Source organism: Syngnathus scovelli, chromosome 15, assembly GCF_024217435.2.
Source record: "Syngnathus scovelli strain Florida chromosome 15, RoL_Ssco_1.2, whole genome shotgun sequence".
NCBI lineage: Eukaryota > Metazoa > Chordata > Actinopteri > Syngnathiformes > Syngnathidae > Syngnathus > Syngnathus scovelli.
Window position 1 is genome coordinate 2,632,458 of NC_090861.1, and position 16,367 is coordinate 2,648,824.

The 16,367-nt window shown below is 43.6% G+C and overlaps 3 protein-coding genes across 10 annotated transcripts in view; 1 reads left to right on the forward strand and 2 right to left on the reverse strand.

Annotated features, from left to right (window-relative positions):
• LOC137840961 (uncharacterized) overlaps positions 1 to 10,604 on the reverse strand; it is a 44,388-nt gene extending 33,784 nt beyond the window's left edge. For 4 of the 6 annotated variants that reach the window (XR_011088193.1, XR_011088192.1, XR_011088194.1 and 1 more), the window contains exon 1: positions 9,529 to 10,604. The gene's annotated coding sequence lies outside the window, so the exon portion shown is untranslated. The remainder of the gene's footprint in view (positions 1 to 9,528) is intronic. The other 2 variants (XM_068653146.1, XM_068653147.1) reach the window with 2 other exon arrangements.
• Positions 239 to 8,995, forward strand: pitx1 (paired-like homeodomain 1). Of its 2 annotated transcripts, XM_049741883.2 has the most exons (4): positions 239 to 337; positions 3,881 to 4,435; positions 5,837 to 6,096; positions 7,681 to 8,995. In XM_049741883.2, exons 2-4 carry the CDS (start codon positions 4,228 to 4,230, stop codon positions 8,299 to 8,301), a joined length of 1,089 nt encoding a protein of 362 aa, XP_049597840.1. In that variant the 5' UTR covers positions 239 to 337; positions 3,881 to 4,227; the 3' UTR covers positions 8,302 to 8,995. The 2 variants fall into 2 exon arrangements, with proteins under 2 accessions (XP_049597840.1, XP_049597841.1); XM_049741884.2 differs by lacking the exon at positions 239 to 337 and having other exon boundaries at positions 776 to 4,435.
• A 132-nt stretch (positions 10,605 to 10,736) lies between the features above and the next one.
• Positions 10,737 to 16,302, reverse strand: LOC125981853 (pterin-4-alpha-carbinolamine dehydratase 2-like). Of its 2 annotated transcripts, none has more exons than XM_049741888.1 (4): positions 16,158 to 16,302; positions 15,390 to 15,521; positions 11,796 to 11,876; positions 10,737 to 11,334 (listed from the first exon to the last, which is right to left on the reverse strand). In XM_049741888.1, exons 1-4 carry the CDS (start codon positions 16,266 to 16,268, stop codon positions 11,239 to 11,241), a joined length of 420 nt encoding a protein of 139 aa, XP_049597845.1. In that variant the 5' UTR covers positions 16,269 to 16,302; the 3' UTR covers positions 10,737 to 11,238. The 2 variants fall into 2 exon arrangements, with proteins under 2 accessions (XP_049597845.1, XP_049597847.1); XM_049741890.1 differs by lacking the exon at positions 16,158 to 16,302 and adding an exon at positions 13,514 to 13,634.
• Positions 16,303 to 16,367: the final 65 nt, after the last annotated feature.

The following is a 16,367-nucleotide window of genomic DNA, read 5'->3' on the forward strand; positions in this document are numbered from 1 at the left end:
ACTAAATCGTGTGTGCGCGCACGCGTGTGTAGTCGAATTAATCCAAATGTAGAATTTATTTACTCATTCAAAACTCCGTTTGAATTTATGACAATTTGTTGTTTAAATTAAAAATCACATTTGCTCACCGCGATCCTTCAACACTATAACATCTCGGATGGTTTATTCATTAACGCGCACAGTTTAACCCCAATATATTAAACAGATGAATTTTGGTGTTATTTTCGTTGATTCCAATTTGTGTCTCTGTTTACAGCCCCTTGCCCCACCCCCACCCCAGGCAGCTGGATTATGGAACTACATCTGTCCAAGAATATCATCTCATGCGCGGGTGCAGGTACAAATCGAGATCTTACTTGACGATTACAATTAGATGCAGTTGCATGCCTCGTCATCTGCTTGTAAGGGAGGGGAAAAAAAGGATCAATTTGCCATGCTGACACATGCAAAATGAGACACGACGACGAGCCAAAGTTTTCTTTTCACTTCTCGCTGCTCTTACACTAATTAAAAGCGCATTTGTCACTCTCTGGATTAGGCGACACCATTTCCTGGTGTCTTCATTTTCTATTCAGTCCAGACATATGTGATTACATGATGACAAGCTGCAATCCCTGCAGGTACGTTTTTGGTGCAACAATAAGGATTTTTAATAGCGCTGTGGAGCTATGGAGAATATCTATAACTTTGAATTAAAAAAGAAACATTAATAACACAAGGGGGGGGGTGAGACAAAAGAGTTTCCGCTAAATACAAGAGTAGAACAATCCTAAAATAATTTATACTTAGAACACCAAAGACGTACACTGATTAAAATCTCAACTGCAATGTAAAACGCGTGCAGCGGACATTTTCCGGCGTTTCCCCTCACTTTAGTGCTCATTTGGAGTTTTGTTTCCCCACCTGCCGACAACGCAGGTTGGTTTAAAAAAAAAAAAAAAAAAAAGAAAATATCACCAAGGTAATAATCAGCCGTGTCCTTCTCTTGTTACGCGGCATGCAAGCGGGCTCCACTTTCAGCCGAGTGCTTCTCGCTCATGTTTGGACCACTTTTTCACAACACGCGCGCGCGGCCTTTTAGTTTTTTTTTTTTGCACTTTTCGACCTGCGGGCAAAATGCACCGAGCGCCGACCTTTAACCCGTCGGTGGCGAACGGCGGATGGAAAGGCTTTCTGAAGCCATCCATCACAAGCAAAGTGGGATGCGGCAGCGCGAGGACTGCAGGGAGGCTGACTGTTTACATTAGCGCTCATCTATCAGCCTGCAAGAAAGAAGTCATGTGCGATTCATGCCAGGAGCAAGAGGAGGACGAGGATTAATTAGGCGCGTCATTAAGTGGAAGCGCTACTAAAAAGACGTCATCTGTCATGTTAGGATGCATCCGAGTGCAAAAAAAAAAATAAAAAGACAATGAAAGAATAGGAAAAATGCTGTCTAATCTGAAATTGGAAGTTGCAGCACTCAACCGTGCCTGCAATACCGATTAAAAAAAATTGAAATTTAAAAATTAATCACCCTGGTGCGGTGTTGAGACACGTGTCATAATATTTACGCATTTGGATCAAATTCATAATTGCCTTAATCTATAATAATCCCTTTAGAATGATCAAATAAAACACTTTTAGTCTCGAGATAAAAGTCCTTAACGCGAAATATAACACGTCATTCAGACATGGGGAAGCGGGCGGGGGAGGTCAGAATTTTGAAAGCTAAGGGCCTTCAGGGGGACTTTTCCGGTCCGACTGCATGGGATTTCATTTTCAAAAAAAAAAGGTCTTACAAGAGGAGTTGTGGCGCCGATGACAATCCCAGTCGAAGCACGTTGACAGACAGACACACACACGCACACACAACACACACGCACACACTAGTCTGCTGTGTTTATGAACTACTGCAGTGGCTCACCATAACTATAATCATAATCATAATCCTAATTGGATTTCTAAATAGAAAAACAAACATTATAATACACAAGTGGTTCAAATCATTTTCAAAAACAAGACGCAGGTTGTATTCCTTAAATTCAAGCATTACAAAAAAAAGTCGTTTTCCAAGAACAAAGTCCAAATTTTACATGTAAAAATCGGACATGCATAAACTGGAACTTCACTTGGAAACTGATCAGTAAAGTATAAGCATTTACTAAAATAAGAGATTCCAAGAGACATTTAAGGATCTTTCTATAATCCTTCTATACACTCAAAAATGTAGGTAAACGTGGAAAATGACTCACAGGGGCCACTCGCCATGCATCAAGAGGAAATACTGGTGGTGCGTTCAGTGACGAGTCGACGAAATTGGACATTTTATAAAAAAATAACAGGTTCAAGCGGGATGCTACATGGAATGCTACATTCAGAGACCGTTCATTAAATTTGAATATAGGCTATGGCTTAAGAGGCGCGAGTTGGCTGTGAAAATAAAAAGTAGTCAGAAGATGCATTCAATGACATACAGGGTCAATTGTCAAAACGTTAACTGTAATCAAATACTGTACAGAAACAGAAGTCAAGTGTAAGTGTTGCGTTCAATCACTCAATAAAATCGGATACACCCCGTCTCAAAGCAGCAGGTCGCAATGAGTTCAAGTAGTCATAAAAAGTAGTAAAAAAAAGACACTACATGAAGCGATGCATTCAAGGGCGGTCCGATAAAAACGGTCAAAAGGACTCGTGAGAGACGTAAAACAGACCATAAGTCAGGTCATGTGGAAATGTTGCATTCAGTGACCGTTCAATAAAACTGGATAAAGCCTGGGATTACTTGAACAAACAGCAGGTCATAACGAGTTCAACGCAATCATAATAAAAACAAGTTGTAAAAATAACATCTGTGGAGGTGCGTTCAAGGCTCGCTCGATAAAATTGGGCACTCAGAGGTGAAATCTTTGACGTCCATCCTCATCAATACACAAGCATGTTTTGTCATTCAGTCGGAGACAACGTGGGTGCGTTCAAGTACAGTGATATATAATTGGAGATAAACCCAAACCAGTGAGATGATTGGCACACGTAAACGTTGCGTTCAAACGAGGCTCGATTACAAGTGTCAGTGACGAAGTGGTAAAATAAACATTAAGTCGGTGATCAGCTTGTCTCAAACAGGATTTGAAAAAAAAAAGAAAATATAAGATTTATTAATTAAAACCGGACATTAGGGCACTATAGCGTAAACGTAACTAATGTGACCCACAGAGTTTATAAGCACTAATGGCTTAACAAAAAGTTTTCCCCTAATTTACGCAAGTGGTGCGTTTAAAACTGTACATTTGGGTATTTTTACTCAAATGTGGAATAGTCAACATTTCTAAAATTTAAAAAAATCTAAAAGAAATTAGCTATATTACAGAATTTCGATCATGACGCGTCCAAGGACGGCTGAATAAAATGTTTATTTTTTTTTTAAATCGTGCCTTGACCCTGTTGGCATTTATTGGAGCTGATTGTTTACTTATTAGACAAAAGGGTCAGCTGGGATGGCGATAACACACACGCACGCGCACGCAGGCAGGCACCCACGCGCGCGCGCACGCTCAAAGCTATGTTACGTTGATTGAATAGGGAAACAGTAACCGGGCAGGCCCGTTTGCAAATGTTTGCTCATTCACGCGTCGATATAGAGGCCGTGTTGTGTGTGTGCCGTGGCGTGGCGTGGCTCCGTGCGGGGGTGTCTGCACACATTACAAACATGCCTGCACTGAGCTAAAACCAAACAAAAAAAACCAAAAACTTGTATTGCATCGGAATGACAACGTTTTCTTGTGTGGATTCTGCGGGTGAATCCACATTTTTCCCGAGACGTTGCGTGGGAGTGTTTAAGTTCCACGCCACTTTAAAAAAAAAAAAAAAAGTTGCTGATTTGCGCGTTGCACATTTTTAGGTCTCGTCTGGTGACGTCACGCTCGGGGCAGGCTCAAGAGTGGGCGGGGCCGCGTGAATTGGGTCCCACGCAAGCAGAGCTCAACCTTCTCCTCCACTGTGGTCACGACTCGCGTGGAAGGAGCTGGCGAGAAGACAGAATTACTCCAAAATTGCCCCCCCGCCTGTTTTTTTTTTATAGGACTATAGTGGATCTTTGTCTGCCCTTCCCTCCCATGTCGCCACGCGTGTCGGCTTCGGCGTGGACTTGTCTGCGCCTCGCTACGTCGAACCGACCCTCGGCGCTGCATGCAACGCGGGCCTGCCTGACTCGTCTGCATCCCTCCTTCTAATCTCCTCCAAGGTGTCATGAATTTGGAGAGACTCTCCGAGACCGCGGCGGTGGTGCGAGCCCACGCCAATCCGAACCCGAACCCACCTCCTCCTCCTCCCCGTGCGTCACGCGACGTGAGCCCCGCGTTCCACTTGCAGCCTAGAAGCTCCAACATCACCACGAGCGCTCGCGGGGGGACTTTAGAGCACTCGAGCAGCGACTCTTCGGACGCCGAGCTGGCAGGTACATGAGGGGAAGTGGGGTCATACGCAAAGTTGCAAATGACGTCTTTGGGGACCTTTATGCTAATAAGTCTTTAGCTAAGCCAATATAGCCATGCGTACTGATCGAAATGATTAAAAAAAAATACATTTGAGAGGGCATTTGAAATTACTTTAATTTTTTTTTAATTTGCAGTTTGATGTGAGTGCCGGAATTATTAGATGTTTTATTTTTTGGAGGAAGCAAGAAACCAAGAAAAGGAAATAGAAAAGTAATCTAACTTAAATTGAGTTGCAGGACGCCAAGCGTAAAAGTTAAAATGATCATATTTATTCATTTATATTTATTTTTTAAATTATTTTAAAAAGCAGCATTCAAAAAGATTTTTTTTAAATCCTCACGTCAGTGTTTGCAAATATTTAGTTAATAGACAGTGTTTTTAAAATGCGCTTTAAAAAAGCATTTAAGATGCATTGTTTTTGTAAGGTAAATTATTTTTAATGGGAAAACCTTAAAAATTTATATTAGGGATATTAAAGTGTCCGTTTAAGGGGAGGTGGAGGTCATTTTGGATGATTTAATGTGGGGGTGGGGGGGTCGTGCATGCCAAAGCTGGAAAAGTCTTGTTTGATGTCACGTCACTGAATAACAGTTTGCACTGGCACATTTCGAGGGAGCAAAAGAAAAGTTATGAAGGAGTTTGTGGAGGAGCCGTTTTAATTTTTTGTTGCCCAACTTAGAAATAAGAAATTAAATCCGTCTTTACAAAACAACTTCTGGCAAGTAGATTTATATATTTAAAAAAGTTTTCCCAGCCACCTTAAAAATAAACGTCATTTTTAAAAATTCAGTTATATATTAAAAAATAATAATAAAGTATTTTCCTTCTTACGATTATCGTGAGTGACTCATGGAACCAAAAATAGTCAGTTGATTTGATGTTTGGGTGTTGGACATCAAGCAGTTGAAATATTTCCAAACGGTAAATATGTCCAAACAACCATCAAGACGTTTCTGAACAGATGCCTGATTTGGGATTAACCTTTGCGCGTGCATGTTGACAAAAAAAGTGGCAGCGGTGCATGGACACGTTGAGTCATGACAGTGAGGGTTTTATTTTAATTTAAAATTATTCAAATAAAATCGAATATTTTATTTTTGTAATAAGATTACTTTCCCCCCCATTTGTTGACATAAAACAGAAAGTTGTGGCGTTTAATGTAAATTTTAACCGCATCGTAAAATTCAACTTAAATAAAATACACTAGTGACGTCAAGGACATCGCCTTTGGGTAAATGCACTTATTTATTAGAAAGCAGAACTCACTTGGACACTTGTGTCCCTTTTTGCTGAACCGTTGGATGTTTTGTCATGCAATGTGCTTTAAGTGACGGTTGTACTTTTTAATGTCGACCATGCAGCGGAAAAGGAGCGTAGCAGCAGCAGCTGCGGCGGCGATGTGCGCGTCAGCGGCGGCGATGTGCGCGTCAGCGGCGGTGGTGATGAGGCGCTGTCGTGCGCCGACGACCCCAAGAAAAAGAAGCAGCGGCGGCAGCGCACGCACTTTACCAGCCAGCAGCTGCAGGAGCTTGAAGCCACCTTCCAGCGGAACCGATACCCGGACATGAGCACGCGCGAGGAGATCGCCGTGTGGACCAACCTCACCGAGGCCAGAGTCAGGGTGAGACGCGCCGCGCGCCAACAAATGGAAGGGGCGGGAGGATTTTAGTTGCGCAAGAAAGCAAAATCTGAAGGATATTATCAAGTTTGTCAGTTGAGGGGGAATTTGGATGAATATTCTCAGTCATTATAACCCCAAAGGTGTCACTGGATTTCAAAAATGCATTTCCTAAAATAAATGTGTTTGCGTAAAGCGCGCGTAAAAGTGCGTTTCAAAGCTGAAAACGACGCATTTTGTTTGAAATATGTACTCAAAGGGCATAAAAACTATTCACAAATTTTGAGGGAAGTGCGTAATAATGAGGTCATTTCGAATATTTTTGGAAAGAGGTTTATAAGGGTAGTCATTACAACTTTACCACATAACCCAACAAACAGGATTGTAGAAAAACACTCTAAATCTCCAAATCCCAAGTTTCTTTTTTTTTTTTTTTTTAAACATGCTGAGAGAGAAATGCAAAAGGTCGGTAAAGAAGTGTAGGTATAAACGTGCTTATAAATATGTTTATGATGACGTCAGCATGAAGAGACAATTAAAAATTCATGGGCATTATTTTTCAGTTTGATTTTGAGCGGGTCAACGCTTCTTTGATTCATGGAGTTCATATCAAAATGTTTATTTTATATTATTTTAGGAGATTCAAGTGCGTGTAGTTTTTTCAAGCGCAGACGTTAGAGCTGTCATTTTCCCTATATTTGTCTCCATATGCTTTTTTCATTTGCTAAAAAAAAACACCAATAAATAATGGTGTTTTATCCGTACCACCACGTGCGCTAATGGATTGCCGATGCTAACATACTCATGTTGGGTTGCTGATTTATGTTTAAAAAAAAAATATCAAAACGAAGCATGCCTAGCTGCATTTCAATCATGCTCACATCAAACAGGGGCGAAATAAATCCAACAGTTTGGAATTTATTGGCTGCTGCAGGTGCAGTCAGGCTCTTTCATACATTCCATATTTACGTTCTCATCGACATTTAGAGAGTTTAGAGAGTCAGGCAACAAATACAGATTTTGTCAGCTCGGAGAATTTAGGCGACGACCTTTATTCCCTTTTTAAAATGTAAAGGTTAATTGAATGGGACCGTGTTGAGCGTTTTCTATTTATCGATGTGGCCGCACGGCCAGCCAAAATATTAGGGACACCCAATAAATATATTTTATAGGTGTATCTTATAAAATGAAAAGGGCATTTTTAGAAATGCGTATTTTTTAACGATTTGGTCGTTTACGATTGATGCATTTGAAGATATACTTAATAAATTTAAACTTTGAGGGATGTATTTTTATTTAGAGTTGACTAAAAACCTTTTGGGGGGTAGGAAACTAACATGTGACTTTTTAAATCAGCACGTGTAATTTATCAAGAGGAAATCCGACCTATATGTAAAGTTTGGAAAATGGTTTGTCATTCATTGACAGGCGTATTTTTATACATCATTTGGGGAGGGGGGGAGGGCGGGGGGTTACTTCGCGCAAGCTTGCCCATGCAATTAAGTGTCTCCAATAATTAGGCTCACGCCATTTTCGTCGCATATAGGCTATACTGAGTGCATTTTGCCGTTTGTTGGTCGCGCGCAGGTGTGGTTCAAGAACCGGCGCGCCAAGTGGCGCAAGCGCGAGCGCAACCAGCAGATGGACCTGTGCAAGAACGCCTACCTGCCGCAGTTCAGCGGCCTGATGCAGCCCTATGACGACCCCATGTACCCGGCGGCGGCTGCGGCAGCGGCCGCATACACCTACAACAACTGGCCCAACAAGAGCCTGCACGGCCCCAAGAACTTCCCCTTCTTCAACTCCATGAGCCCGCTAACCTCGCAGCCCGTCACCATGTTCTCGTCGTCGCCGGCGCCCATCACGACCATGAGCGTGCAAGCGGCCGCCGCTGCCGCCGCGGCCGCCCACGCGCACGGCGGCATGCCCTCCATGGGCGGCCCCCCGCCAGGTCTCAACAACATCGGCAACCTCAACACGGCGCCGCCGCCTCCTCCGCATGGCCCACCGGGCCTCAACGCAGCAGGCATGTCGTCGTCAGCCTGCCCATACGCAGCGGCCGGCTCGCCCTACGGCGTCTACCGGGAAACGTGCAACCCGAGCCTGGCCACGCTCAGACTCAAGTCCAAGCAGCACCACTCCAGCTTTGGCTACGGGGGGCTGCAGAGCCCCGCCTCGGGTCTCAACGCCTGCCAGTACAACAGCTGACCCGACCCCGCTCGCGACGTGACGTAACGCGACGAGACGTGTTGCTCTGTTGTCAATGGAACACTTGTTACTCTGTACATACGCCACATGTAAATATATATTGGCTTAACATGGACAATATAGTTGTCTTTTTGTTTGTCGTGCCCGCTTATTCGCTTTTGAGCAATTCTAAAACGGCTTCTCAATAATGGCGTGGGGGCGCGTGGGTTGGAAAAAAAAAAAGTTTTTAGTGCGGCGTGCACAAGCCGCTAAAATTAATATGGGGGGGGGGGGCTTGAATAAAGTACGACGAAAATAGGATACACAAGGCAGAGCTAAATTTAATTTCCAATTGTGCACATGAAATTTGCATGAAGTAACGTGAACTTGTCATGTTCGGAGATCCTTTTTAAAATGTAAAACGCGCCATTTCCGAGTTGCTCATCAAGTAATCTAATCTACGGGCCATTGATATCCTATCAGCACTCGACTGATATTGATTGTGTGTTTTAGATGATAACAAGGTGCAAGTGAGGATTAGGCATGTAACAAGAGTAAGAATAGGAATACAAAAGGAGGGTTTATGAGTGAAATTATAGGTCAATATTTGATGCGCTATTTCCGTCTACACCTGCAAAATGTGACGTCACTGAGTGCTTTTGTCTCATGAAATTCATTTTGTAAATATTATGCAGCTATAAAATGCAAAAAAATCTTTCAGTTTCATTTGAATATTTTCAGCCAAAGAAAAGGTGCGGGAACAAATATTTGCTTTTTTTTTTTAAACGGGGACTTTTATTTTTATTCGTGTTTTTTCCCAAAATTGACCTTAACATGAAGCAATATATAGCATTTTTTTTAATCATTTTTTTCATGTAACTTAGAAATGAATTGAATTCACAAACGTTTGGAAGCAGTGCGTATTTTAAAAGAAGGTGTTTTTTTTTTTTTGGAATAGTACTCCAACTTTTCATAACATCAGTAAAATGTAATTACTCTATTTAACTTTGTAACCTACTTGGAAACATTTTAACTGCTTAAACAAACGAAACCTGACAACATTTACTGTCAGTGCCTATGCGTGCGTGCTAGATAAATGTCCATTATTTAAATTTTGTTTATTAATTTGAAAAGATGGGAGGGGTGGTCGTGTGTCAAACATGATTGCTTATAAAAACAAAAAAGCTGCGAGTTTCCCCAACAAGTCCCAACAGTGAAAAAGCAACCAACTTGCGTCACATTCTTTACCTGGGCGTGGTGATGGTGCACTTGGTTGGGATCCGTTGCATTCGAACCCATCGACGGGGACAGAAGCAGAGGGGGTCGCTTGCCACAGCTCGCGAAAAACAAAAAGGGGGAAAAGTGAGATCTGTGATTGAAGCACGGGTGGGAGCGCACGCGCATGCGCACAGGCTTGGCTTGCTAGCATGACAACACAGGAGCAAAACGCAATGACAGAATATAATTGGAAATGTTCATTTTGTGAAATATACAAAATCAATGTTAGCTCATCACACAAAATTTACTCAACTACAGAGTGAAAAGCGCACCTGTTTGGGGGTAAGCTGCGCTTCATAACATTGAATGTCTTCATATGTATGCACATATTGGATGTAAATATAGTATAATGTTGTTTTCAGGGAACTTTAGGGTCAGTCCAATTCAGCCTTATTCTCCAAAATGGCTGCCAGTAAAACATGGAGGAGGTGAATGTTTTTAAAGTGCAAATTAAGACCAACAAGTTGTGAGTGCTAAGCTAACTGCTCAGACAATCCTCACCACCTGCTAGCATTAGCATTGGTCACCTATAAACAGGTATTGTTGCTTTTAGGGAACTTTTGGGGTCAGTTCAATTCAACCTCATTCTCCAAAATGGACACCAGTAAAATATGAATGAGGTGAACTTTCAAAAGTGACAATTAAGAGCAACTTGCAAAAGCATTAGTGAGCTGTCATACCTTTGCCTGCTTCCATTGGCAAAAGGTTCAAGCTTCCGGAAGTGCCTTTTAAGCAACCAATGAGAAACGAGAAAGGGGCGGGGTCATTAGACGTCATCAACCAGCAAAATGTTTCTGCTACTTTATGGGATTGAAGATGGATTAGGAAATCCTGTCAAGTGGAATCCGGACACAATAGTTGCAAACTGTTGCGCACACTCACAACATAAATCCACCTTAGTTGCGTGTGCGCCGGGTGGGAACGCAACACGCACGCAAACGCCCCACGGCTGCACACTCATTTGGGGATTTGGCCAAGATGATTCGTCAGGTTGTAGCCACCGAGTGCAACTGTCAGTGCGTGGCCGCCGAAAGCGGTTGACGTGCAAATAAATAAAAATAAATACATAAAAAAAACAATTGCATAGCAGTTTTCTAATTGCTCATCTTTTTCCCACGTTGGTTACCTGTCAAACTCTTCCAAAAAATGCCTTTCACAAACAAAACCCAATTCAAAAATCAGTGTAGAAATTCCATTTATGATTGAACGAAACAAGACAAACATGAACACAGCATTGAACAAAATAAAGTTGGGAAGAGGCAAAGCGGTTTTCAGACTTTTCTGCGAGTGAGCGCTCTTGTCTGGAGGAGCTCTCTTTGGAGCCCAGTCTTGCTGAGGTGGCTTCTTCTTTCTCCTCTTTTTTTTTTTTTTTTTTGAGGGGGGGGGGGTTCTAATGATTTTATTGTTGGGGGCGAAAGACAAGTGTAAATCAACCCCCCCTCGCAGCCCTTTCAAAAATACGCCACGAGAAACAGAGACTCGGAATAAAACTTTATGCGGTCGTCTGCATAGTCGCTCTTCGCATTTCTGACTGGAAAAAAGACACTAGCGAGCATTACGCACGGAATATAGGAAGAAATACATAGAGATGAAGCTATGCGGCTTAAGTCATTTTAAGGCGCCTTTTTCCAATACAATAATTATAGCAATAATATGTAAATAAATATATATTTGTTTTATTTACATGGAAAGAGCAACCTTGTCAATAAACTTGGCCATCTTGATGTCTCGCTTGGACAGTCCGCCGCAGTCGTGCGTGGTCAATGTGATGTGCACCTGACACACACACACATTTTTTATTGGTCAGCAACAGCATTTACATATATTTTGTCATTTTATTAAATGTTTTAGCAATGTATATCTTATTAACACACCTTTTAAAGAGTTGCAGCATTTATGCAAATTTCTTTTCATGTATTTTCAGGATTATTTTATTGTTAACACACATTTTCTAGATGTGACTTTCTTTAGAATTCACTTTGAAATGAAATAAATCAATAAAAACAAAACCTATAATAAATACTGTCAGCTAGTTGTATTGTTAATTTGCTTCATCTGGAAAAGCTTATTGGGTTTGTAGTCACCTAAAAATATATATTTTTAAAAATGCAATTGTGAAAACTAAAGAATGTTAAACAAAAAATAATTGCAATGAATCAATCTTGTAGTGATGTTTTATATTTTGTGTGTATATCGCCAAGACGACAAGCGTGCCAGCGCGTGTTGTCGGCGCTCACCTTGTTGTAAGTGTTGAACCACTCAGGATGATGGTTCATCTTCTCGGCCTGCAGCGCCACGCGCGACATGAACCCGAATGCCTGAAAATAAAAATAAGAGCCGTCAAATTCAAATGACATCTCGGGTGGCAGTAGAAGGAACCCCATTGAGAAAGCTAGCATAAATTGAAAAAATAGGTTAAATAACATCAACGAGAATAAATGGAGTCAAAATAAAAATGACTTTTCTAAAAACTTACTTCTTGTGATCTTTTGGCAGAGCAAGACAGGCTCATCTGACGCCACGTGCGCACACAGGAAACGGCGGCCGCACACACGCTTCCCATTGGGCGCGCTCCAATCAGGACGCGGGCGGCCATTACGCTTCTTGTAATTATCTACAAAGTCCCCAGCGAAATCCCCGCTCATTGCTCGCCGCGAGGAAAGCCCATTTCGGAGCAATTTCCCACTGCAATCTCAATTAAGCCCCTAAACACTTCCTCCCTGCCTAATTAGATCAACTGAAAGGCCATTGTTTACACGGCGGCCCGCGCCCGCACCTGACATGAGCAAACGGCATCGCCGGCGCAGGAAATTGCGCTAGGCGGCTTCTTTTCTTTCCCAGCGTCGGGAAAAAGTCCGAGCGACGGCGTAAGGTGAGCCGGCAGTCCGATTGGTTATCGGCCCCGCCGATCGATTGAAGTAATTGGCATATTCCTGCAACTTGACCTTGCTGCCACCAATTTGGCGTCCGAGGCGGGTCTGCTTTGTGTCAGTCGTTGTCCGTAGGCCCATGGCCGTTGGAGCTTGGTTCGGGTGCCGCTTCAGAACTTGTAGTTGGTATGAGCCAAAGTTTACCCTTGCAACACAGGCAAAGTTTTGGACTTGGACAAAATTCTAATATGTCTTTGACAGATGAAGTCATTTGCTTCAAAGCTAGCATTTGCCTAGCTTGTCAACCTTAGCCGCTAGATAGCTTGTCAACACATAGCGACAATTTTACAGGATGGCACTTCTTAGCTTTAGCAAATCCACTGACGCGATTAAAATGCTGTGTTAGCTCATTTTAATCATAGTGATTGGAAAATTGTCACGATTATACTGGAGCAACATTTTTGCGTGAGGTCATTAGCTTTTCCAGGTGTAGCAAGTGAGCGTGTACTCGGGTTGAGAGAGTTGAAAGTGAAACCAATGAAGAAGAAGCGGGATGCAACACGAACCCTAAAGATGAAGATGTAGATTGGGAAGACAAAAATGAAGGGGGTGGGGGGGTGTTAAAGTAGCTGGGGGTCCACTAATCCCACAGTACATATGATTAGGGATTGAATGTCCAGAGAGGTCGCCAGACATTGGCCTTCTCCCTCAGGGGCAGTAACGGGAGTGGCGGGACACAATGGCGGCCAAGTGTTGGAGCAGGGAGGGGTCAGCCTGCTAACGGCCCTCCACTTGGACACGGTCGACAAGGGTCAAGGACTCAGACGGTCAATGTTTCGCTTTGCTCTTTTCTCAAAATCTGATAGGGACGCATGCTAGCAGCGGCGGTTGCCTAGCCTGAGCCGAGTCGGAAACAAACACTCTGAATTGACGTGATGGAACGTACACCCTGGACTGGTCGCACAACTTGCCCGAATGACGTCATTTCAGCCAATCGGAAACCCGAAGGTGCGTTAAACACTGCCCCCCCCCCCCCGGAGCTGTCAAAGTCCGCTAATTTGACATGACGCTGCGCAGGCCCCCACCTCCAATAATCAGAACCACACCAGTCGATCGCCCCCGACCTCCCCCGATCTGCCATTTTGCAGCTATTACAGCATGATTGTCACACAACACGGGATGAGGCGCTCCGACCGCGACCGCCGCCTGGAAGAAACACATGTCTGTTATTTACAGATCGGCTTTCCGCCGCCGCGCCGTCCAAAAGAGGGCTTAAGACAAGCGCCCGCTCCGCCTTGCCAGGACTAAGTGCATGCAGATCTCTCTCTCTCGCCGGCCCGTGCGTACAAACGCACGCACATTCTTGTCAGCGTGCCAATCGCGCGCCCGACGCTTAGCGCCGGGCCACGCCCTCCAGGAACCGTTTGAACAGAGGCGGCTAATGAGGCCGATGACGGGGTGGCCGCGCCTCTCCTTTGTCCTTCCAGAAGCTTCCAGCTGCTGCGGCGGGCGTGACCTCCGCCAAGGCCCCGCTCTGAGCAAAAGTCTGGAGTCTCGGTTCACCGAGGACGACGGACAATCGGTGTTTATGTTCAAGTTTTGAGTCTGCTTTGTGCAATTGCTTCTCAGGAGCGGCGTACGCACCAAGCGGAACGGTCGCTGCCAAATGCCAAGCAGATGGTCGCATCCGTAAACAACACGAGCGCATAAACAAACTTTCAAAAAGTAACCTGGCGCCATTAAAAAAAAAAAAAAAAAGACGCCATCCAAATCCCATGTTGCCAATAGGAGTGGGCGCTGCCTCTCGGAAGGCGCCGGCTCCTCCCTGACAGGACGAGCAAAAGTGGGCAACTGGCGAGAGCACTCGCCCGACACTTTCCACTTGCTTTAGTTAAAGGAAAACCGACTTGGGTAACAAGCAAGCAAGGTCAGATGGAAACGCTTCATCTTAAAGTTGGGGAGGGGGCTCTAGCGCTCCCTAAAGGTCACCCGTGAAAGTGAAAAAGGAAATATTTGGAAGGGCTTCAGAATCAGAAAACCTTTCCAGAAAATGTAGTAGTTCTAGTTGAGTAATTTTAGTGAATTTAATTTAAAAAAAAAATGAAATAGCATCTTTATTGGAACAAATGTCACAAAAATGCTGGAGAGGTATTTTACAGGCAAATGTTTTATTATTTTATTGTTTACTATCATGTATGGTTTTTATATTTTTAATTTGATGGGTGAAGCCGCGTCTGAATGTTCTAAACTTCTGCTTCCAAGCCAAGCTTCCTGCGGGACTCGAGTCTGAAGCTCAACTTGCCATGTTGTGCTTCTGTGCCTTGCATCCAAATTGGAATTGTCAGTCTCCTGAGAACTTTTTGTTTTGTGGGCAGAACGAAGCCTCTGCATGTCTGATGAAAAATGAAATCTACAATAGCTTTTGCCAACATTTGTCCAGACAGCAGGCCTGCCAGGAGTTTCTTTTTTTTTTTTTTTAACGCTGGCCAGATGAAACTTTTTAACCAATTTGATTTGTTTGCAAAAGAAAAGGCCACCTGGCTCGTGTCAGCGTAACACGGGGTGACACGCGGCGGTAAGGGAAGAGGAGGAGGCGGTCCGCAGGGGGAGGCCGGCCCCCCACTTCAAAAGCGGGGAAGTGTAAAAAGGGCAAAAACAGCACGCTTCCAGGGGCTAAAACAAGCGGCGGGATTAGAGGAAGTCCGCTAAGTGGCCTTGAGCGCTCCCACCAAATTTTAAACAACTTGGGGGTTATTTTTTCTCTCTAAAATACAATACTACAAATAGTTCCATAAATGTAAACACAAAAATCTTGTCTAGTCGCCCTAACTATTAAGCATCAGTTGTTTTTGCTCATTCTCCTAAATAGTATACATTAACCATTTGTTTTTAATCCAAATTTATATTAGTAAACAGTAATAACTCTTGCTGTCATATTCTATTTTAATTTTGTGAAGTCACCTGGTTGAAGGTTTTAAAGTGAAGCTCTTTGAAGATGGCATCACGGTCCTCCACCTCCATCCAGCCCGCGGCCCTCAACTCCATCACGTGCTGGTCCCGGTCGGCCGGAGGGAGCCAATGAGAGTCGGACGACTGCACAAAAGTGATTTTTAACTTTTGCAGTTAAAATAACACATAATAAAGCCGCTGCACGCATATTCTAGTAAATAAACCCAGAGATAAAAAAGATGCGTTGTGGGTGCTATATCCGCCGGAACCGCTAGACGGCGGTGCAACGCCATCAGCAATGAAAACCGACACGACTTTGTAGGCAGGAACCAACGAATTAATAACTATGAATGGCTGACCAACCTATTTTAAGGCATACAGTACTACTATTAATTATTACTCTCAATTTAACACAATCCAGGCTGGGTTTCTTATGTTTTATGGCTGGATCTTTAATTGGCCGTCGTAAAGTTTTGACAAAAAAAATATAAACACGCGTGAAACGCCATCAGTGGCCACCCAACAGCGTACGGAGAGAACATGAATAAAAGTTGAAAAACATCAGATACCTGTCGTCATATTTTTGCCGAATAACTGCTAAAATACTCGAAACAGTCTAAAATCGTGTTTAATCCCAAACTTTACAACCGCAGACGTTTTTGTTATTTGAAAGCCTTTGACCTGCGGGGACAGGCGGAAGTTTGACGTCACAGCACGGCCACGCGTATGTAGACTCGCTAATAATTCAAAACAAACACGCGACGGGACTATGTTACTCACCATTTTAGTAGTGTAGTTCCTGGAGATTAGAGCCAGATTGAGGCCGCTGATTTTGGGCAGACCGCGGGGCCAAAGGCTGCTGGCTGCCAGGCTAAACATTAACCAGGACATGCTGTGTGGAGCTCCGTGGGTTGTCCTCTGCCGCCACCGCCGCTCGTCAAGTCCTCTGCACCCTCACAACAAGCTAACACACTCCACTTATCTCCTCAC